The 24990-nt window shown below is 36.7% G+C and overlaps 1 protein-coding gene across 3 annotated transcripts in view; it reads left to right on the forward strand.

The window, feature by feature from the left end:
* The window catches only part of LOC124555639 (exopolyphosphatase PRUNE1-like), a 139311-nt gene that overhangs the window by 104536 nt on the left and 9785 nt on the right, over positions 1–24990 (forward strand). For 2 of the 3 annotated variants that reach the window (XM_047129619.1, XM_047129620.1), the window contains exon 5: positions 23932–24084. The exons of the other annotated variant lie outside the window; for it this stretch is intronic. In XM_047129619.1, the coding sequence (XP_046985575.1) occupies positions 23932–24084 (153 nt within the window). The remainder of the gene's footprint in view (positions 1–23931; positions 24085–24990) is intronic. 3 annotated transcript variants of the gene reach the window in all.

The following is a 24990-nucleotide window of genomic DNA, read 5'->3' on the forward strand; positions in this document are numbered from 1 at the left end:
ATAGATACAGGTGCCTAAGTAAAGGGTTTGTGTTCTTTGACATCCGGGATACATACAGTACAGTTCTGCACTGCCAATTAATGAACAAAATACGAGATACGGGACATCACACACACACACACACACACACACACACACACACACACACACACAAATCCAGTAGATAATGTCGGAAGTTCCATGGTGCTTTTTGCGAATGATAGTGTTGTACACAGAGAACTCACAACACCAGAAAATTATAGTGACATTCAGAAAGACATGCAGGGGATCGACACTTGGTACAGGGAGTGGCAGTTGACCCAAAACTTCCCTTAAGTGGCACAACGTGCATATATTATACTTATAGATTTATTTATTCCTTTTCAAGAATTCATCTATGGTATAGAAGGAGTTGTCAAGGAGATATGATTTCAATTTATTTTTGAAGCTATTACTGCTGTCTGTCAGACATTTTATTTCATGTGGTAATTTTTCAAAAAATTTTATAGCAGCATATTTTACCCCTTTCTGTGCCAAAGATGGGTTGATTAAAGGATAGTGTATGTCTTTCTTTTTTCTGGTATTATAATCATGACTGTCACTGTTGTTTTTAAACTGGTGCATGTTGTTGCGAACAAATTTCATTAGTGAGTAAATGTACTGTTTTAAGAATTCCCAATCTTTTAAAAAGGTGCTTACAAGACGTGTGACTATGAAACCCACACTTTATTCTAACTGCTTTCTTTTGAGCAATGGATACTTTTTGTCTAAGTGTTGAGTTACCCCAAAATATTATTCCGTATGAGATCAGAGAGTGAAAGTATGTTTCTATATAGTCACTGCAAGAGGGCATTCTGCATAACGCTATGGTTCACTGTTAAAATTGTGAGAGCATACATTCCTAGAAGAGTCAACTAATATATTGCTGCCTCTTACATATCTTTCGTGAAAAGACTATGAAGATAAAATTAGAGAGGTTAGATTAGAGATCCACGGACCATTTGCAACTGGAACAGGAAAAGTGGAAAGTGACAATGGTACACAAATTGCCCTCCACCACACATAATAAGATGGCTTGTGAAGTATAGATGTATGTAAAAAATACAATAATATCTAGTGAGCTTAGTACAGATTCTGAATGCAAAATAATTTGGGTGAAGATAAATCATAAAGCTGGCTAAAACATGGTTGTTAGAAGCTTTTATAGACCCCCTCCCTCAAGGGCAGTAGTGATGGAACATTCAAGCAGAATCTTGGAGAATAATTCATGCAAATTTTGCAGTCATGTTATAGTTTTAGGTGGAGTTTTCGACTCACCAGCTTTACACTGGGAGACTCGAGTGATCAGGGATCAGGGAGGGCAGTAGGGACAGGGAATTATGTGAAATTGTTCTAAATTATTTTGAGCAGCTAATCAAAAAAGGCATGAATCAGATCTCCTGGTAACCAGCAGGTCCAAATTTTTTGACTCATCTGGCATAGAGTAAGGAATCAGTGATCATAAGGCTGCTACAGCATCATTTAGAACAGCTGCAAATAGGAATATACAAATGGTAAGTTGGTGTTTCTGCTTAACAAGACCGATACAAAAAGCAGATTTTAAATTACCTGAGTGGTCAACATGAAAATTTCATCTCCAGAACTGACAGTGTTTAGCATCAATCAACAAAGTTCAAGAATATTATACAATACATTGCAGACAGTATAATTCTCTGTGTAATATCTACCTAAATATACCAAGTTCTGAGGTACAAGAATTTGACTTCACTTCCATTTCAAACATTTATCTATATTTTCATTGAAATTGAAACTTTTATAGCTGGGGGCACATCATCCACATGCTTAAATGTGAATATATAACAACAAAGAGATACACTCAAAGCATTCATTTTGCTTCTCAACATATTAATAAACACAAAAATTACATCTATTTTGATAACTATTGTACGGAGCATGACAGAAATTGAAATACTGCTGGTCAAGGACTGCACTCAAACTGAAAAAAATTGCATACATTGTGAGCTTCTGCTAATTGTACAGAAGCTTTTACAATAAATACAATTTCTAGTCTCTAGGGACCTGAAAAATTCACGCTTTGCGATAAATGCGAATTGCATCCAGATGAACCACTTCATCAAAGGTAGTTTGAAATAAATTCATCTTCTGCATATAAACATCAAAAATTTAACTAAGTTTCAGTTTCTGGTATTGCACATCAGTTGCAAACCCGAATTTGGAAAGATAAAATGCATAAGAACATGTTTGCAAAATACAGGATGCATGAAGGCCATAACATATCAGTGAGCTAGATGCTCCCATGGCACGCCAGTTGAGGACTGTCGAATGGTCTGTATAAGATACATGACATGAAATATTGCATCATAGCACTGTACTGTGTGACTTAGCATCTTAGAACAAAGAAACATGTAAGTATTTCTGTTAGCTAAAGTTCAGAAGATGGTATAATGCGGACATTTCAATGTGACTGTTTTAGGCACTGGGTGTTTCAAACGTGGTTGCATCAAATATCAGTCAAGGTCAGGCCACAACTGCCTTGATTATAACACTGCTTGCCTAAGCAAGCAATTGCAGAATAGCCATTACTGAATGTTTTGTGGTGTGCATTTCTTGTTGTCATATTTTCTTATTTCAAAAAAAGTGAAGTGCTTAATCCTGGACCATCACAAAGTTTGATTATGACTCAAACAACACCAGAAAGGATTGGTGGTCCCTGCGTCCCTACCGAGCAATGTGGCACGATGATTAGCACACTGGACTCACATTTGGGAGTACAACAGTTCAGATCCATGTTTGGCCATCCAGATTTAGGTTTTATGTCATTTCCCTAAATTGCTCCAAGCAAATGCCAGGATGGTTCCTTTGAAAAGGCATGACCCATTTTCTTCCCTATCCTTGTAACATTCCAAGTTTATACTCCATCTCTAATGACCTTGATGTTTTTGTTAAAGCATAGTCATACTTCCTTTTTCCTGTGACCATATGTCAGTTCAGATTTCACAGAAACACACAACATGCATGTAGGCTAGTGGCCCTGCAAGAGGGAGGCAGAGCTTGTTTCACTGCACTGCCACCCTTCTGGCAGTCAAAATTCTATATGTTTATGTTGTTGACCGACTCCTGTTTACTGTGTCCACATTCTGGACTATAAGGACTGGAAAATGAAATCAGTCAACTTATTTTGACCACACTGAAAGTCTTCTCTTAATGTGGAAATAGAGATATTTTCGGTTCTACTTTTATACTAAGTACCTTGTTAATTCTATCTGTAGCGTTGCCAAGTATGAATCGCATGCCTGTGAATGTCCATGAAAAACCAAAATCAATATTCTGCAGATTTTGTAATTATCAAATCAGTTGGAAAAAGAAAAATAATGTGGAGGAATAGTTTAAACCAGAGAACCCCTCTGTTCAAAGGTGCTAAAATGCTTCTGGTTCTCTAAGGAACAATCATTTGTTGAAAACTTAAGTAGAGCCAACATAAGAAAACAACCAAAAAACATTCTGTAAAAAAAAAAAACAGTTAAAGTTTTTGCAAAAGTAAATATTCCAGTTAAAAAGCTCCCTGATCACCACTTAAGATAGTCAGTTTCAAAGCAATAAGGCTTCATGTTCAGGTACATAACATGACAACCTTTTAAATTTATATGTTTGATCATTAAAAAAAAAAAAGAAATTAGATTTCAATTTTGCCAAAAACAGATGATGCAAATTTTTCTAACTTTTTTATGAAAACAGATCACCTGTTATTTCTTCTTGATTTTTCAATTGGAAGGTTCGTACTTAAAGTATTTCTTTGGTAACAGGATTTCAGCATTTGTGTATAAAGTGTGTTCTTTTACACATACACTGTCCAGTCACATTAATGTGACCACCTGTCAAAAGCCTGGATAACCACCTTTTGCAGCACGGACTTCTTTGAGACTTACAGGAAGAGTGTCAGTGATGTCCCATGGCAAGCTGAACTAGGTTTCTTGGCTGAGGATCCATGGCACGAATAGGCTGACTGAAGTGGTCCCACAGATTTTTGATTCGGTTTAAATCCATGGCATTTAGTGGTTGGGGGAGTACAGTATACTCATCCTAGTGCTCTTTGACCTAGTGCTCTCTGAATCACTGATGCACACTGTGAGCTGTATGTCGTGTCACATTATCCTGCTGGTATATGCCATCGTCCTGAGGGAAAATAAAGTGCATGTGGGGACAGACATGGTCCCCAAGGATAGATACATACTTGTGTTCATCAACTGCACCTTTCAGAATGATGAGATCAGCCAGTAAATCTCATGAAAAAATTCCCCGGACCATAATGCTCCCTCCTCTAGCCTGGATCCTTCCAATGATTGTTGCAGGGTGTTTGCTTTCAGATGTTTCATGCTGTACACACCAATAGCCATCTGCTGATAGAGAAAAAAGTGTGATTCATCTGAAAAGGCCACATGTTGCCACTCGGTGGCCTTCCAATTGCTGTATTGGCATGCAAATTCCAGCCTTTGTCACTGATGAACAGCAGTCAGCATAGCTGCACGAACGAGGCACCTCCTGCAGAGGCCCATATGCAGCAGCAATCATTGGGCAGACACTGTTGATAGCCCCTTGGTTCATCTGGGTGGTCACTTTCTCAACAGTTGCACATCTGTTCACTCATAAACATCCCTGCAGCCATTGTTCACCACTGTCATGTATGGCCCGTGGTGCACCACAGTTGCTTCGGTGCCAGTTTTGGATAGTGCCATTCTGCCATGCATGGTATACTTGAACCATGGTGGCATGGAAACAGTTTACTAAACAAGACTGATAGAAGATGGTATGGTGAGTGCCTTCATGGAAAAATGCATGCAGTTGCCTATGGAATAATAATTGTACCTAGGTGTGCACCTCTTCATCCAAAGCAAACTGACAGCAATTAATGTCTTTCTTTAAGACTCCAGAAATATGGAAATTATATGGGAGAGTCAGGGACTGTATGGAGGATATGCAAGTGCTTCCCTGCAAAACTTGTGCAGCATACTCCAAGCAACCCTAGAAACTTGTGGATGGGCATTATCCTGCAACAGGATGATGCCGTCCGTCAGTGTTCTTAGGTGTTTGGACCTGATGGTGTGTTTCAATTTTTGCAAAGTGGCCATGCACACTGTGCATTAATTATAATGCAATGTTTGTCACACAGTGTTGGATTCTTTTCAGTTGGAATGAATCCATGTGCTTCCATTGTGTGTTATGACACTAGCTCTACGGCTGAAAATGAAAACACTGTGTTTCATCTCCCATGACAGTAAGGGACAGGAAACGATATTCCTCATTGTGATACCACTCCAGGTACTGCAGCGAAGGCTAGACTTCTGTTCTTCCATCAGGCTATGGGAAAGTCACTGCACACAGATTTTCCAGCACTTCATTCAGTTGCTCTGTCATGATGGCATAAGTGCCACCATGACTGATCCCAACATGAGCCAGATGTCTTCCAGCATATGCTGTTGGTCATTTCTGAAGGCAATATCCATTGCAACAATAACAGAAGGGTTAATGACACAACAAGCCTGTCCTGGCTGACTGCTGTACTTCAATGACACCTGTCCTTCCCCGAATGTTTATTTCATATAAACACACACACATGTGGCATATTGTGTTTGCCATACAAAGAAGACATTTGGGTATAAATTCCAATTCCTGACACTCCCTCCACAGTCAAAAACTGCACTACACCTCGCTGTTCCAGTGAAGTCGGATGCACACACAGCTCATTGAACTCATGTTGAGCGTGTCCAACAGACAAATGGCATAGCAGTGAACATTTGTGCTGTTCCTTCGTGATTCCCAGTGGAAGGAATTTCTGTACATACACCTATCCTGTGTTATCAATCTGTACTCCATGCTCTCTTGTTTTCCTTTTCATTTAGGAGACAAACTAAGTAGCCCTCTTTGATTGTTTGCGGATGATGCAGTCATTTACTTCATAGTAAAGTCATAAGAAGATTAAAACCAATTGGAAAATTATTTGGGCAAGATATCTGTGTGTTGCAAAAAGTGGAATTTGATTCTAAATAATGAAAAGTGTGAGCTCATCCACATGACTAATAAAAGGAGTCCATTAAATTTTGGAAACACAATAAATCACACAAATCTAAAGGCTGGCACTTCAACTAAATACCTATGGATTGCAATTATGAAAGACGTAAATCTGAATGAACACATAGATAATGTTGTGAGGAAGACAAACCAAAGAGAGTGTTTTATTGGGAAAATGATGCAACGGATGTACTGAAGAGACTGCCTACACTACACTTGTCTGTCCTGTTCTGGAGTTCTGCTGCACAGTATGGGATCCTGTTTTTCAAATGAAAAGTGTAATTCAGGCAATGATACATACAAAAAAGAGATTTATATTAAAGCTAAACAACTTATTTACTGTTCATTTGTAAATCTGTGTGAGAGAACACAAAAATTAGTTTTCAGGTCTGCAAATATATCCACATTGTAGTAGTATTATCTGGTTGCACATTTTAATGTTGAATTTCATTCATTTTTGTTCTATGTCTAACTTATTACAAAAATTACTATGTACAGGCATATTTAATCAAAGAATCATAGTCTGTGTACTAAGTTTGTATCTTTGAAGTATGTTTTCATTTTACCTACATTTCTTTACTGACAGTATTATTTTTCACAGCTGAGTTTCTCCTCTAACCTACATAGTTAATATGACGTACAAAATAAAGGCTAAAAAAATCAAATAAATATGAAAGTCAAAGTGTTATTGCAAAGTTTTGGACAAAGCCCTTGACATGGAACATTTCTTTCTATCTCTCGATCTCTACAGATAAGTGGAAAACAGTGACGGAAGAAGACATCATTCAGAATGTAAAATCTCAAAAAAACAGTGATACTGTATTGCAACAAAACAATGTGCACATATCGAATGTAACAAATTATGGAAGAAAACCACTTCACTATCCATGGAATGCATACAAACATGAAAGGCAAAGAAGCACTATGCACTGTAATACTGAAACAATTGAATCAAAATCAGCCTGGCTTAATGCGACCTACAATTATAGCAGCAGCAACGGAATCATCAGCTTCAGCTGAAGAACCAGATACTCCAATGATTCGAGACAAAGCTGAAGAAATAAGAAGAGTATCTCCAACAAGTTTAGCTATAATGCCCCAAGTTAAAACTTCAAAAATCACATGTGAAACGCCAACTCACTACGCATCAACCCACACCAATCATAAAAGGAAAGAACCAAAACATTTTTTATGGTGAATGGTTCCTGAGAAATGTTACATCAATCGTGTAAAACATCGCTCTGGAAAGAAAACTTCAACAGTAAAAGTGAAGGGACCTATTCAAGGGAAGATGTGTTGGAAACTATAAGTAAGTGTAAATCTTCATTCCTAATGCACTGGAACATAAACGGCCTAAATGCAACATATCCTCACGATAAAACCACAAAAATTGACAATCTGCAAATTATTCTTTCACAAGGAAGAAATATCAAAGTCGTTTGCCTAAACGAACACTGGGTCACGAAAGATTCAATCACAGTTTTAAATAAGTTAGAAAACTTTAGGATAGCCAGTGGTTTCTGTAGGCAAAACAGTACTTGTGGAGGCTACTGTATATTGATCAACAATTCGTTGGAATATAAAGAAAGAGACATTTTTAATTTCTAAATGAAGAGCATGTATTTGAAAGTAGTTGTGTATAGCTAGAACAGCAGAATATCATCATCATCTCTATATACAGAATTCCAGGTAGTGATGTAAATACATTATTCTTAGATAAATTCCAGTGTTTCCTATATAAACTCACTAAAGAAAATAGGAAAAAATTGTAATTGCTGCTGATTTTAACATAGATACAGCAAGCAAAACAAGCTTGTCAACTAAGTTCATTGATGTAATTTAAGAATATGGCTTTAGACTAAATTTCACTGACTTCACCAGAGTAAATGAGTGAACAGCAACATGCATAGACAATATTTTAACAAATTATATAGTTGAGGACACTGCCAAATTCTCTTTAAACCTATATATCTCAGATCACTCTCCTCTGCTTATAGAATTAAAAAAAAAGGGGGGGGAGGGAGGGGAGGAGATGCTTCATGAAAAGACAGTTCATTGAAGAAAACATAAACGTGTTCTGTTATAGATTAAATGAGTTAGATTGGTCATTACAACAAGAAAACTCATCTTCAGAAAATTGTGATAAGTTTTTAAACAGCTTTTTATGTATCTTCAGTGAAACATTTCCACCCTTAGCCTGCCCAAGAAGGGCAACAAATAAACTAAAGTGGATTACCACTGGCATAAAATTATCTAGTAGTAGAAGGAGAGAGCTACATGCTGAGCTGAAATCAAATAAGAGTCCTGAGTTCATAAATGAGGTTAAAAAAAGGCTATTTAAGAAGGTTGCAAAAGCAGTAAAGGAAATGGCAAACACTAGATTCATTAATAAACACACAAATAAATCCAAGGCAGTATGGACAGTAGTCAAATCTGAACTTGGAATCAAACGTAGCAACCAGGAAATATCTAAAATAAAGGTACAAGACAAAAGTGTACATCCTGCTCAGATATCAAGAAAAATTTAATAAATCCTTCATAAATGTAGCAAAATCTGATGTTGATGTAGTCTCCTATCAAGGTAATGTACATTTGTTTGGCTCAAGTCAGAGCAAGAAAGAGAGCCTGATAATTGTTAACAAAGTAACAGTAAATGATGTAGAAAAAATTATACTAAACCTAAACTACAAAAATTTGTGGGATGGGATGAAATACCTGCCAAAGTCATTAAAGCAGCTACAAATATAATAGCACATCCACTATACAAAATAATTAATCAACCACTTGAAGAAGGATACTTTCCAGAATTTCTAAAATATGCAAAAGTCAAACCAGTATTTAAGAAAGACTCAAAAGATGATATGGGAAATTACCATCCAATTTCCCTTCTTCCTGTGTTTTGTAAGATATTTGAAATGATTGTTGCTATTCAAATTCAAAATTTCTGCTACAAATACAATGTAATCTCAAAAAAATCAATTTGGATTCCAGAAAGGCAAAACTACAATTCATGCAATCAGTGAATTTGTGACTAAAGTTAGTTCCACTTTGGACAAGTCACAAAAAGCTGCAGGAATCATCTGTGACTTATCCAAAGCATTCAACTGTGTGAATCACTCCTTACTATTTTATAAAATGAAAAAAATGTAATTATGAGTAGCACCTTACAGTGGTGTAAATCATATCTAACGGAGAGAAAGCAAATGGTTGTCATAACATCAAACACAGGGAAATACTCCTCGAAGTGGAGAACCATCTCACAGGAAGTACCACAAGGCTCAATTCTGGGCCCAACCCTCTTTCTTTTTTATGTAAATGACTACCGATAAATATAAATTATCATTCAGTTTTGTTTGCTGATGACACATCAGTACTGGTAGAAAATAAACACACAGAAGAAATTCCTGAAAATGTCATAGAAACTCTAGAAAACCTAGATGTTTGGTTCCCTCTAAATGGCCTAAATATTTCAAAAACACAGCTGATGCAATTTAAGACAAAACACTCTCAAATAAATGATATTCACATTATGCACAGAAGCCAGGAGCTAAATGAAGCTGAGCATGTCAAATTCTTAGGAATGCAATTAGACAGAAACCTATCATGGTCCTCACACACAGATTATCTAAAAACTAAACTAAACAACCTGGTGTTTGCTACGACAATCTTAGCCAGTGTCACTAGTATAGACACAAAAAAGTAGTATACCATAGTTACTTTGAGTCAGTAGTGTGATACAGTATTGTCTTCTGTGGGAATGCTAGCAACATGACAAAAATATTAACTTTGCAGAAAAAAATTATCAGAAACATATGCAGTGCAAAGCCAAGAGAATCTTGTTGGCCATTATTAAGCATTCCCTCATTGTATATGTATGAAATAATTCTTTTCTCAAGTAATAATCCTAAACCGTTTATGTCAAATAATTTCCAGCATAGTTATGAAACTAGAAACAAAGAACGCTTCATGCTGCCTACACACAGGCCTAATCTTTTTGCACAGACTCCACAATATATGGGAATGAAAGTATACAATAAACTGAAAGACACAAATTTTAGAAAGGTCCAAACGAGGCAGTAAAGAGAGAATTGTATAGCACCCTGGTGCAGAAATGTTATTACTCTGTTGATGAATTTTTTAGTGATCTGACCATCTGAGCAGGATAAAAACAATAATAATAAATAATATTCAGATTTTATTGTGATAATATAAAAATATTGTATTCTATGTATAATTTATCATAGTTATAAGCTGACAAGTCTCCTGTACATAAAATCATTGATTTAACTTGTACATTATGAGAGAATAAAATTCCGATTCTGATTCTGATTCTTATCCATAATTTTGGTATGCATCTTGCTATTAGCAAATAATCACATTATGTAATATTGCTAAACCTGTTCTCCACAAAATGTGTTTGCTAAAATTTGAAAATACAATGACAACTAATTTACATTTCTTGTTACTAATGGTACACAAAGTTTAACTTAATCCCACAGCTGTTTCAAATCCTCATGATGAAATATATTCTTGCATAGTAATGTTTCACTAAAATTATGAGCTTTTCATAAAATTATTTTGCAACAGTAAAACTTTTAGCATTGCATCAGACACTGCAGCTGTCCCCCCCCCCCCCCCTCCCCCCCACTCCTCCTGCTCCTTCAAAAACAATTCCTGACTTCATTTCAGTTCATTTTTTACTGCGAAATTCTTTTCAATAGCCTAGTTTTGTTTCACTTTGTTTCAAGAATCACTTAGGTGGTACTTCATAGTATTCAGAAATATTATTTTATTACCACATTTTTCACATTCAGTGTTGTGGCGTAACAAGACAGCTACGCCACACTGAAGTAGCCGAAAGGCACGCGTAATCTCACTTAGGCTAGAGAGAGGTCTGAAACAGGATACGTAACAAATGGTAACAAGAAAAGTACGTAGCTGCTATAATACTTAACTTTTAATCCTTCATTGGTATACAGTATTCCTTGATGATACAAGTGAGACTCTATCTTAAAATGGTTAATGGCGCCTTGCTAGGTCGTAGCCATGAACTTAGCTGAAGGCTATTCTAACTATCTCTCGGCAAATGAGAGAAAGGCTTCGTCAGTGTAGTCGCTAGCAAAGTCGTCGTACAACTGGGGCGAGTGCTATTCCGTATCTCGAGACCTGCCTTGTGGTGGCGCTCGGTCTGCGATCACACAGTGGTGACACGCGGGTCCGACATGTACTAAATGGACCGCGGCCGATTTAAAGCTACCACCTAGCAAGTGTGGTGTCTGGCGGTGACACCACATTCAGTTGTTGTACTATTTCTGTTATCGTAAGTTATGTTCTGTTACAGACACTGTCAGATGTAAACCCCCAGTGAATACATTAGAAAACTTCATCATCTTGCTTGACACAGATATAGACTACATGAGACAACTGAAGATGACACAACCCAATTCAACATAATACTCGAAGTCAACTGGAACATTGACCATCGTGTGTCTATACTCAAACTATAGTAATGCAGTACATTTTCAGCACTTTTAACTCCCCTGCCCCAATATTATCATCATTAATGAAGTTTATTCACAGAATTACTCATGTATAACATAGCTCTCATCTATGACACTTTTCAAAAATTACACATATGGTTTGAAAAATATCTCCTCTCTCTAAACATTATCCATTGCAGTATGTAATTGGGAGAATGGACAAATATTACGAAGGTACGAAATTTCAGCTGGAAGCCCTCTACTCACAACAAAATTCTTATCAGTGCTTCAGGCTTTTTTATAATTATTATATTCAAATGCAGATTGCAAATGTAGAATATCACAATAGTAAACCAAACAAGTCTCACTACCCACCTTTCCTTTATTATAGATACGAAGTACAACGCAGTCATTTCCTAAGCATATCAAAAATTTATGTAGATATACCGGCAGCACAGAAACCAAAGGTTCATCTTGTGTCATTGCTTTTCAAATTATTTGCAACTGAGAGACAGTATGGTGCAAACTCTGTGCCAAAACACCATTATATTTCTGAAATTAACGAAAGTATGCATTAGACAGCATAATAATTTCCCATAAACAATCAGCAGTCAACCACATTTCATTTGGAGCAAAACTTTTACACAGTAAATTATTTTTTTGAAAGCGGTAATAAATGCTAACTAATTTCTTAATTACTGATCACCTAAGCTTGATTATAGTGCCTGTTTCATTCAGGTATGAACAAGTGAAAGTACAATGTGATGTCTATTACCTTCTTGTAATACTGAACAAACTTTAATGAAACAATTAAAATTGTAACAATATAATTCTAAAAATTACTTGTAAAATGTATGTTGAATTGTCCAATATCATATGTGCAAACTGAACACTATTATGATTTCTTGGATCACTAAAATACAGTACAATACAATACAATTCACAAACTTCTCTTATCCCGAAGAGTACATAAACATAATGCACCATCAAATTACATTTTATGCTAAATATTTGCACTTTGTCACAGTAATTTGCAAATTCTATTTTCAAAATCACAAATCCAAAAAGAGTTAAAATTTTACCCACATAAATTTCGTTGAACTAAGCAGGATAAGGATGTAGCACCTCTCATGTCACTTCATGAAAAAATTATTTCCATTGAAATAGTGAAATTATTTTTGTAACCATAATTAGAAAATCAGCAATCTATAAACAATATTTAATAAAAATTAAAAATCAGTCTTGATTGCATAAACACATTTATTTAAAAATAGTCATTGGTTTCAGTTAGTTATAGACCATGATCAAACCATAATCTGCAATAAGAGTAAATTTAGAGACTTAGAGGGATGCCTACACAAGAATTGCAATGTAAATCTAAAAGTAACAACGGTAATTAATTGTTGATAGATACCATTATAAAGAAACAATAAAAGATATATTCCCTTTCAAAACACAAGAAGAATTCTTCACTACACAACCATCATTAGATTTTCCATTAGAGCAGTGTAAAACACTTCGAAAGTAACCTTGTTGATAAAAAAAATTTCTTGGATAGATCCAATAGAACACAAATTTCATTTCAAAAACATAAAAATTTCAATTCGCAGGCAAAACAGTAAATATCCTTTTCATTAATACACTGTAAGACTACACGTCAGTTTTCTGTGTTTGTGCAGTCACTACCTAAGGAAGAGAGGTTAACATCACAGCAGAAGATAACTTGAAAGGTTTACAGATAAGTCAGAGACACAGTTTAGAAAAGGAGAATGAAAATTTGGAAAAAATGCTTCATATCTCAGGGCCCTATGATCACCAGTCACATACCATGAATAGAGTTCATGATCCCCTGGGGGCACAAAAACTATGGTGCACCTGAATCATGGCTGTTTTCAGTGTCACTTTTAACATGCATTTGTTTAAATGTTCTTGTTTCGATGTGATATTGTACATATGCCTACACTGAAAAATGGGAAAATGGTATAGAAAGGACATTTAACTTTATGCATCTCTTAATATAACTGTACTCTAGACAACTACTTTTTAGATTGGCATTCCATGTACTCAAAAAAATGTGACTTCCCCATGACAACATTGCTAGTTTTCTTAATCTAAAAGTCTCTCACTTCCAAAATGGCATACATTTGAATCAAAATTTTGATTAACTGTTTGAATCAAAATAATGAATTTTACTATGTCTTTGTTAGCAAAATGCTTTATGTGCACATTAGCCAACAATTGACACTTGATTAAATACCCTTTCTTTACTACAGTTTTTTTGACATTTTATTACCTACACAGAACATTCAATACTACTTTTATTAATATTTTCATAAATTAGTGGTACAACATTGGTAAAATTTAGAATTCTGTTCATGACATCTAAAACATTGTCTTTAACAACTGTCAGCTATTGCCAACCCTTCAACATTGAAAATTATGCTTGTGATTTCATCCAACCAAAGTTCAACTTGTTAATTGATTCCTCAGTCACTTCTTACTGAAATGACATAATAATAAATGAAACGCATTATATTGCTTATGTCCTCCAGGATTAGAACATAAGTACCATAGCACCTTTAATATAGTAAAACTTCAGCTTTTATGATGGAAACATTTTCAGCTTCCATTAAATCAACATTTTTAGTCAAAGTTTCAATACATTTATCTAGTCTGTTCATTATTCTATTCATCCGAGTGTTAAATTGCTTGTGCCCTGCTTCAACTGTGGATTTCAGTTGGTTAAGTACCTCTCTTGTTTTCAGGATCTGAATACTTTTGTTTAAGAGGTCAGTTTTTAATTCAATGATTAAAGTATCAATTCTACCATCCAGATCATTACTTAGCTCATTTTTTAACTTTTCATGTAAGAAAAGAAAATGTACAGATTCAAGTTCAGAACTACTCACATGACGACAACACACAAATATATCATGAAGTACAAATTTTCATAATAAAGTTGAATAATTAGCTGAAATTTATGGGAAAATGAAATAAAAGTGAAAATAAAGTTGTCACACAAGCAAACAAATAAATGAAACAGCAAATGCACCCAACATGAAAGTGGAATACATGACTGTGGTATCAAATATGCCAGCTGATCTGGTAGTACAGTATATATTACCCCAGTCTGCCATGTTACAAAATATATATGCAGAGCAACATTGTGGGAGATGTGAAGGACCTGCTGTGGTTTGAAAGCCATGTTAGAATGCTGCTGTGAAGGCAAAGAGAGCTTCACTGCATATTTACATAGGCCAAAGCCTCACAGACAAGCAAAAAGTAAAGGAATCCAGATTAGTGTAAGGAGAGCCATATGTGATGTGTTCAGTGAATTCGAAAGTAAAATTCTGTTTACCAGCCTGACAGAAAATCCTAAGAAGTTGAACGATTCTAACCAAATGATGCAGACACACTCTGACCCTAATGGCACTGAAACAGAGGATGACACAGAAACGGCAGAAATACTTAAGGTCTTTTTCCAAAACTGTATCACTGAGATAGATCGCTCTGTAGTTCCACATTCAAATCATCATATGAATGACAAAATCAGTTATCAAAATAAGTGAGTGTGGGATAGAGAAGCAACTGGAATCCCTCAACAGAGAAAAGGCCATTAGACCTGATAGGATACCAGTATGATTCTAAATACAGTATGCAAAAGAACTTGCTCCTCTTCTTTCAACAGTGTACCATAAGTCTCTGGAGGAACAAAGCATTCATAATTATTGAAAAAAAGAAAAGAAAAAGAAAAAAGCACAGATCATTTCCATTTTCATGAAGGCTCATAGAAAAGATATACAAAATTTTAGGCCTGTATCTATAATGCTGGTCTGTTGTAGAATTTGGGGATATGCTTTGTGCCCATGTATTACGACATTTCTGGAGACTGAAAATCTCATGTGTTGGAATCAACATGAGTTCTGGAAACAATGATCATCTACATCTACATTTATACTCCGCAAGCCACCCAAGGGTGTGTGGCGGGGGGCACTTTACGTGCCACTGTCATTACCTCCCTTTTCTGTTCCAGTCGCGTATGGTTCGGGGGAAGAACGACTGTCTGAAAGCCTCTGTGCGTGCTCAAATCTCTCTAATTTTACATTCGTGATCTCCTCGGGAGGTATAAGTAGGGGGAAGCAATATATACGATACCTCATCCAGAAACGCACCCTCTCGAAACCTGGCGAGCAAGCTACACCGCGATGCATAGCGCCTCTCTTGCAGAGTCTGCCACTTGAGTTTGCTAAACATCTCTGTAACGCTATCACGGTTACCAAATAACCCTGTGACGAAACGTGCCGCTCTTCTTTGGATCTTCTCTATCTCCTCTGTCAACCTGATCTGGTATGGATCCCACACTGATGAGCAATACTCAAGTATAGGTCGAACAAGTGTTTTGTAAGCCACCTCCTTTGTTGATGGACTACATTTTCTAAGGACTCTCCCAATGAATATCAACCTGGTACCTGCCTTACCAACAATTAATTTTATATGATCATTCCACTTCAAATCGTTCCGCACGCCCCAGATATTTTACAGAAGTAACTGCTACCAGTGTTTGTTCCGCTATCATATAATCATACAATAAAGGATCCTTCTTTCTATGTATTCGCAATACATTACATTTGTCTATGTTAAGGGTCATTTGCCACTCCCTGCACCAAGTGCCTGTCCGCTGTAGATCTTCCTGCATTTTGCTACAATTTTCTAATGCTGCAACTTCTCTGTATACTACAGCATCATCCGCGAAAAGCCGCATGGAACTTCTGACACTATCTACTAGGTCATTTATATATATTGTGAAAAGCAATGGTCCCATAACACTCCCCTGTGGCACGCCAGAGGTTACTTTAACATCTGTAGACGTCTCTTTTCATGTGAAACCCAGTTCACTCTGTTTGTCCATGAAATCTAGAAAGCAGTAGATACTGGTGCCCAGGTTGATGCCTTGTCTCTTGACTTCTACAAAGCATTTGATACAATTCTGCACTGACACCTAATGAACAAAACATGAGCATATGTTCTGTCATATCAGCCTTTTGACTGGATTGAAGAGTTTCTAGCAAACAGAACACAAAGTGTGATTCTCAACTAAGAGAAATCCTCAGATGCAAAATTTGCTTTGGGTTTACCACAAGCAAGTGTTATTGGACCATTTCTTTTCTCTGTGTACACAAATGGCAATGTGGATGACCAGAAGTTCCATGATGCTTTTTGCAGCTGATGCTGTTGTATACAGTAAACTCACAGCGCTAGAAATGTGTAATAAAACGCATAAAGATCTCCAGAGGATCAACATATGGTGCAGGGATTAACAATTGATCCTCAGCTTGAACAAATGTAACTTACTGCACATATATCGGGAGAATGACCTATAATTGTATGCCTACATGATTGCAGAACAATCACTGGAAATAGTCAAACTCATAAAATGTCTAGAAGTATGCGTATGGAGTGGTTTAAAGTGTGAACCACCACATAAAACTAATTGTATGTAAGGTAGATAATAGACTGAGATTCATTGAAAGAATCCTCAGGAAATGTAGTCCACCCCCAATGAAGGTAGTTTATAAAATTCTCATTTGACCAATACTTGAATATTTTTCATTAGTGTGGGATCTGTACTAGATAGGGTTCATATAGTAAATAGAGAAGATCTGAAGAAAATCTATGCTCTAGTACATGCAAAAGCATCAGATAGATGCTTTGCCAACTCCAGTGGTAGACACTACAAGAGAGGCATTCTGTATCTTATTGTCATTTACTGTTAAATTTCTGAGAGAGTACATTTCTAGAAGAGTCAACCAATACATGGCTCCCTCCTATGTATATCTAACAAAAAGACAATGAAAGTGAAATTAGAGAGATTCAAGCTCAGATGGAGACTTACCGGCAATCGTTGTTCCTGTGAACCATTCACGACTGGAAAAGGAATATGAAGAAGTAACAGTGGTACACAAAACATCCTCCACCACACACCATAAGTTGCTTTGCAGAGTATAAATATAGATGTAATGCTATGGAGGGAAACATAATCTTTTAAAATATAATATCTACTATTATACAAGATGAATATTTGGAGTGATGGTAAGAAATACCATTGGGCTCAAGGGCAACACCAAGTGCTCTAAATTGTGGTTATACTGAACAGTTCAGTTGTGGATCAAATGTGTGACTTTGGTGATGTGGACTATGTCAAGAATTTCAAAGTCAGTATGTTGAGTTAAAAAGTTTAACTATCAAATACTCCTTCAGTCACGACAATGATTACCATATTAGATCAGTTGTAGGTTTCCTGTAATGCATTTTTGTGCATTTACATCAGCATTAGAGTTACAAGTAGTGCTAGGAATTCTCTCAGATAATGGTTTGTTCCTGGATCTGTAGCTTTACTGAATATGTTGTCTAGTAAACATATCTAGAACTTCATCTGCAGGTACCTTGTTCATAATGCTGGACTGGCTAGCCAGCACTATGAACTTAGAAATTGGATAGAAACTATTTGAAATCCTGCTCCTCAGGGGTCTTCAAATCCATTTTGATTCAATATCAAGAATGTAGAGGCTGCTATTGCAATACAAGTCCTTTTCTCCAAGTATTGATTTTTGAAATACAACAATGTTTCAGTACTCATGTTGATCACATCACAACTCAGTCTGTGACATTCTCATTGAGAATTGTTGTATTGGAATGGGGGTTGAAGGGGTGGGGGGATTCTTAAATAAACCTTGCAGTGCCATGTGAGGGTAAAGTTTTATTTTGGTGGTTTGTCACTGCCTTCCTTGGACCTATTAAGAAGTGGTGAGTGTGTGTTTGTAGTAGATGGATGAACATGATGAATGCTAGTTCAGTGCTTCCATGATATTGTGCTTTTATTGTGGATGGGTGTAATATTAAAAATGGAGAGAATGAAACCCAATACCAGCATGTGACTTAGTCGTCTCAAATAGTGCCAAGGGGGACTGCTCAGCTTAACATCCCCCATCTTGTAGACACATCACAAACAAGATAACATGAACTCACTCCTGGCGATACTACAGAGTGGTTTAGAGTTTAATATAGGACACTGATACACAGTCTAGTCATTTAAGACTTGATGCTACTTACTTTCCTTCTTTTGCCCACCAAGTGCTGGCATTGAAAATGAATTTCACCATCAGGATTAGAAAGTTAAATCTTGGTCAACTACTCCATTCTACTCTGCATTAAGAATCATAGCTTTAGAGAGCAATGTTGCTTACATTTAAACTAATTTTCACTTATTTCTTATGATTACTTCATTATACAGGGTGCCTCAGGAGGAATGGTCAATATTTAGGGATATGAGAGGAATGATCACTCTAAGCAAAAAAGTCAAGTAAACCTGGCTCTAAAATGCGTATCATAAGAGCTGTGAACACTCATTTTTCTTCGCTACTGTGAAACATATCTCTTCTACTGACCAGGTGCTTATATTTCTTAAGGTATGCATTTTGGAGTGCATGTTTACTTGAAAACTTTTTCTTGTCTTGGTCCATACTACCTCTTCCTAAAATATGGAAAGCAAAAAGCTAGCAGTAGAAGAGATTTGTTTCACATTATCAAAGATGAATTAGTGCTCATAGTTCTTAACGTATGCTGTTTAGAGCCAATGTTTGCTGGACTTTTTTGCTTTGAGTGATTCTTCCTGTCACATCCTTGAATATTGACAATTCCTCTTGGGACACACTGTATCTTTATAGTACCACGTTATAAGGCTCCATTCTTCCAGAGTTAGTTTTAGCCCTGTATTCTCACAATTAATATTAATAAGAGACCTCCAAAACTGTAGTTACATACCTTTATTATGTCATGACTGGTGTCTTTTGAAGGAAAATGATCAGGTTACCTGCAGCTGACCAAAATAAAAACTATGATTACAGCTACAGTAACTTCTACATCCACATCTACATCAGGGCCTGCTCCAAAGATTTTGCTGCTCTGTGCAAAAATTTTAATCCCCTGTCCACCGCACCATCTTGTGTTTTCAGACATATTCAACCTCTTTCAATGTCATTTATCCATGACATCTTATTTTCACATATAATCTCTACTTGTATGTCTTTTTGATGTGAATGCATCTTGAAAAACCAGAGCCAGGTATTGGACACCAATCAGCAAAACTGAAGTGAAACGTTTACAGTGTATTACATTTTGAGCTATAACGCTAAATTAATTGTCAACCGAAGTTAAGTTATGTCACTCACAGAGTCCATAACTAAAATCTGTTCAGTTTTTCTCATTCCCTGTGTAGAGAGGAGCATGTAGTGCACTGAATATTGCATTGTCAGCTATATCATCGAAGCTTCTGCTATACAAAGTGGAAGGTCATAGGACAGTGAGTGACTTTCAGATACATGCTTTATTTATCAGAAAAAGAAAACAGTGGATAACTTGCCAGTGCCTATTTAGTGTCTACACAGTACTTAAAGGATAAATGGCTTTGACTGGATATCGAGAAGGTGTGCTTTCTGACATGTCATAACCAGTTTTAAAAGCACTTTTATTTATTGTTGTGAATGGTAACAGCTAAATCCTAAATAAAGTTGTTGAAATTCAAGCAGTGTGAAATATGACAATGCTGGAGAAACAGTTCGTGCAATGCAGTTTTGTTGCTTCAGCTCCAGAATATGGTTTGACAGTTTCTTTTTCCATTTGATCTGAACATTACTACCTATTGACAACAGTTTCAACACTGAGAAGGAAAAGAGAATGAGGGAAAACTTTAAAAAAGTTATGTACAAAGCAGAAAAAATTAATTTAGAGGTGTGTGGCAAGAAGATGATGATTGTAAATGGTGTTAATGGCAAATTCGAAGGAGAGGGAGTTGTGGGGAAATTATACCATGCACCTTTCCACGTGTAAATACTACTTAATCACAATTTCTGGATTCAAAAGTCTATGGTATGTGACTCACAGTGCTTGTTTTACTTATTCCTTATTTGTTTATTACGAAGTGTTCTTGTTAGTGATACTGCTATAGGTTAAAGGCTGCTGTGTAGGAACTTTCAGGCCATTATATGGTGGCATTTTTCTTTGTTTCCGTATTATAAAGTTTGTCGCTTCTGTAGGGGCTCCCAAGCTGGCACTGATACTTTTCAAGTGTTGTGCAGGCAAATGGTAGAAACTGAGATGGCAACACTGCTAGATTCACTATTTTGAAAGATGCATCCAAGATGACCAACTCCAACACTTCATTTTTCATCTGTCTGACAATACTGAAGACAATTTCCAGTAATACCATAGCTTTTATTAATATTTGTAATTCTAACTTATTCACACACTTGTTCATTTATACAAAACTTTCATTACCATGTTAATTTAATCCAGTTGGAAGTATATTAAAATTTAAGATTTTGCTGACCCCAAAAAACTCTGCAGTGAATTGTGGCATAGTTGTTCCCCTCCCCTCCCCTCCTGTGATCTACATACATGCTCTGCAAGAAGGTACCATGTGCAACTACTGTTCATTTCCTTTCCTGTTCTACTCGCAGAGAGAGTGAGGGGAAAACCACTGTCTATATGCCTCCATATGTGCCCTAATTTCTCTTATCTTTGTGGTCCGTACGTGAAATGTGCAATTATGGCCACAGAATCACCCTGCAGTCAGCTTCAAATGCCATTTCTCTAAATTTTCTCAAAAGGCTTTCTTGAAAAGACAGTTGCCTTCCCTCAAGGCATTCTAATTTGATTTCTTGAAGCATCTCTGTACTATTTGGATGTTGATTGAACCTACTGGTAACAAATCTAGCAGCCCACCCCTTAGTTTTTTCAACCTCTTTTTTTAATCCAACCTTGTGGGGATCCCAAACAAACAAGCATTTCTCAAGAATGGGCTACACTAGTTTTTTTATATGTGATCACCTCCTTAACAGACAAACTACACTTTTGTAAAATTCTCTCAATAAACCTAAGTTGACGTTTTGCCCTCCATGTTTGGGCAGTCACTGTGGTGTAGTCCTTACATGCTCATTACATTTCAGATTGTTTTGCAACATTATGCCTAGATATTTAATTGACATGACTGCATCAGGCAGGGCACAACTAATGCTGTACTCAAGCATTATGAGATTGTTTTTCCCAATCATTTGCATCAACTTACATTTTTCTATATGTAGAGCTACCTTTCATTCATCACACCAGCTAGAAATTTTGTCTAAGTCATCTTGTATTTCCCTACAGTCACTCAACAGCAACACCTTCCTGTACATCACAACATCATCAGGAAACTGCTGCACCTTGCAGCTCACCCTGTTTGTCAGATCATTTATGTATACAGAGAATAGTAACAATCCTACCATACTTCCCTGGGGTACTTTTGACTTTACCCTTGTCTCTGAAGAACACTCATCATTGAGGACAATGTACTGATTCTATTACTTAAGAAGTCTTCAAGACACTCGCATGTCTGGGAACCTATTCCGTATGCTTATACCTACATTAACAGTCTGCAGTTGTGCACAGTGTCAAACGCTTTTTGGAAATCTGTGAATATGGAATATGCCTGTTGAACTTCATCCACGGTTTGCAGGACATCATGTGAGAAAAGGGCAAGCTGAGTTTTGCACAAGCAATGCTTTCTAAAACGTTGCTGATTTGTAGACAGACTCTTTTCTATATCAAGGACATTTACTACATTGAAGCTGGGAATATATTCAAGAATTCTGCAGCAAACCAATGTCAAGGATAATGGTCTGTAATTTTGTTTGTCTGTTCTATTACCATTCTTATATATGGGAGGCTTTATCATTTTTCCCGTAGCTTGGGTCTTTGTGCTGGGTGAGAGATTCACAAGAAATGTGAGCTAAGGAGCTAAGTAAGGGCCAATGCTGTAGAGTACTCTTTGTAAAGCTGAATTGGGATGCAATCCAAACCTAGTGACTTATTTGCTTTCAGCTCTTTCAATTACTTGTGTGCACCAGGAATGCCTATTACCATGTCTTTCATATGGGAATCTGTACAATGGTCAAATGACAGTATGTTTGTATGATCGTCCTGTGTGAACAATTTCTTAAACTCAAATTTTAAACTTTCGCTTTTCTTTTGCTATCTTCTATTGGTGTTAAGGTGTGGTCTGTTTTTCATGGAGGGTCTTGCACTCCTTGTGGTTTTGTGTGGCACTATCACAGCACAGGCCTACATTGATGTTTTAAGCACCTTCATGCTTCTCACTGTTGAAGGGCAGTTTTGCATCTTTCAACACAATTGCGCACCTGTTCGTAATGAACGGCTTGTGTAGAAGTGGTTACATGACAATAACATCTCTGTAATGGCCTGGCCTGCACAGAGTCCTGACCTGAATCCTATAGAATGCCTGTGGGATGTTTTGGAACGCCCACTTCAGGCCAGGCCTCACCGTCTGACATTGATACCTCTCCTCAGTGTAGCACTCCATGAAGAATGGGCTGCAATCCCCCAAGAAACCTTCCAGCACCTGATTGAACGTATGCCTGTGAGAGTGGAAGCTGTCATCAAGGCTAGGGGTGGACCAACAACATATTGAATTTCAGCATTATCGATGGAGGGCGCCTCAAATTTGTAAGTCATTTTCAGCCAGGTGTCCAGGTACTTTTCATCACATAATGTGTGGAAAGAAACGTGGCTCTCCTTCCACTATTAAAACAGTTCTGATATGTAGCTACATTTTGTATGCAGCAATGTATGACCAAACATAAATTGGCCATTGACTACATTTTTTACTGTAACCTCTATGACATATGTGTGGTAAGTTACTTAATTTTGAATCACCACAATAACTGTGAGCAATAACAAAAAGAGAGCCAGTTTATTATCAAGCTGCAATGTAAGAGTTTAAGACACAAGGGAATCATTTTTTAGTGAAGAGATCCCAAAAATCCAGAGACAGTGCTTCTTATTTTTTTTATTCAAAAAGTTAAAGATTTGCTGAGAAATTAACAACAGGGACAGGTACAGCTTTGCATGATTTTCATAAATAATTTTTTTTAGAGAGACAGCAGATGACTCAATGTTTGGGTCTCCACATTCTGTTCTGGAAGCTACCCAGGATTGCAGGATTCTGCGTCTTGCCACAGTATGTCTCCCATTGCAGGAATATTCTGTTTGTGTGGCCCCAGGCTTAAGGCACTGTTCTAGTACAGCGCTGCTGGTAGAGTGTGTGCAGTATCTACTCTGATTCAAATATAAGTAAACCACTTCACTGACTTAGAGCTTATCTTACCATCACATATTTGCCACCAGAGGCATCAAATAATAGGTCTACATAGCTTAACTTTCCATTTCTTTGTTTATTGATACTAATGCTCTTCATTGTGTATAATATGAATACAAAATTTTAAGTATGTTATTTGTGTTTTTATACTTATTAAATTTTATTTTACTACAGGAATTTTTGAAATTACATACTATTGAGGAACTGCAGAAGTTCACAAAAGATTTTGAATATAAAGGCATTATCTTAATAGGAGTAACATTTTCAAATGGCAGATATGCACAAGACATAGCAGTATTCTCAACAGACAAATATTTCTTGGACTTGGTATGTAATTTTGAAAACCTTTCTTTCTATGTTTATCTAATTATTGGAGATGTCCTCATTCCATTTCCCTCCTCTGAAAATGGGAAACTTCTAAGGAGATAAATATACTTATGTTGTGTTCCATAGAAAGCAAGTAAATATTTTGAAGCACTGTACTACTAACAAGTTAGCTACACGGCAAAATGTTTCAACACACATGTTACATTGATAACTTCTTGTCTTTTTTTATTTAAAACAAATAATATATTGCTGAGCAAAGGTGTGTAATTGTAGTTATGCACGATGAGGAATATTTTTAAAAAGTCATAAATATTATTATACATTGCCTGAAAAAGAAAGTGAAGCACTTATAAATGGAAGAGGAAACAAAATAAAATTTCACAGTTTGAGAGGGTATGTTATGTTATTCCAGTGATTGTAACATTGAGTCCAATTTACAAAGAAGTTGGCAGTATGACTCACTTATCAGTGTGATGTTGTACCCCTCTGGCTTGGATTCATGCATTGATTTGGCTAAATACTAGCACTGGGATGGAGTTCACATCTGAGCTGGTCTAACATAGATACTATCAGGGACAGAGCTGGGGACCTTTCTGGCCACAGGAGTACTTCAGCATCATGCAGACAGTTCATAGATGCACATGTCGTGTGTGGATGAGCATTGTTGTGTTGAAAAATGGCACCATGATACTGTTGCATGGGACATTACACATGAGGATGCGGGATGTCCATGACTATCCATTGTGCCATCAGAGTTCCCTCAGTCACTACCCGCTGAGAACCTCACTGTTGAGCGTGTGGTAGCACCAACCAACCAACCAACATATCAGTCACTGCCAGCCATGACCTGAAGTCATACCCAACGGCTGTCCTCACCATGGTGCCAGGAGTAACAGTGAAGTGCCT

The sequence above is a fragment of the Schistocerca americana genome, chromosome X (genome assembly GCF_021461395.2).
Source record: "Schistocerca americana isolate TAMUIC-IGC-003095 chromosome X, iqSchAmer2.1, whole genome shotgun sequence".
In the NCBI taxonomy this organism is placed as follows: Eukaryota; Metazoa; Arthropoda; class Insecta; order Orthoptera; family Acrididae; genus Schistocerca; species Schistocerca americana.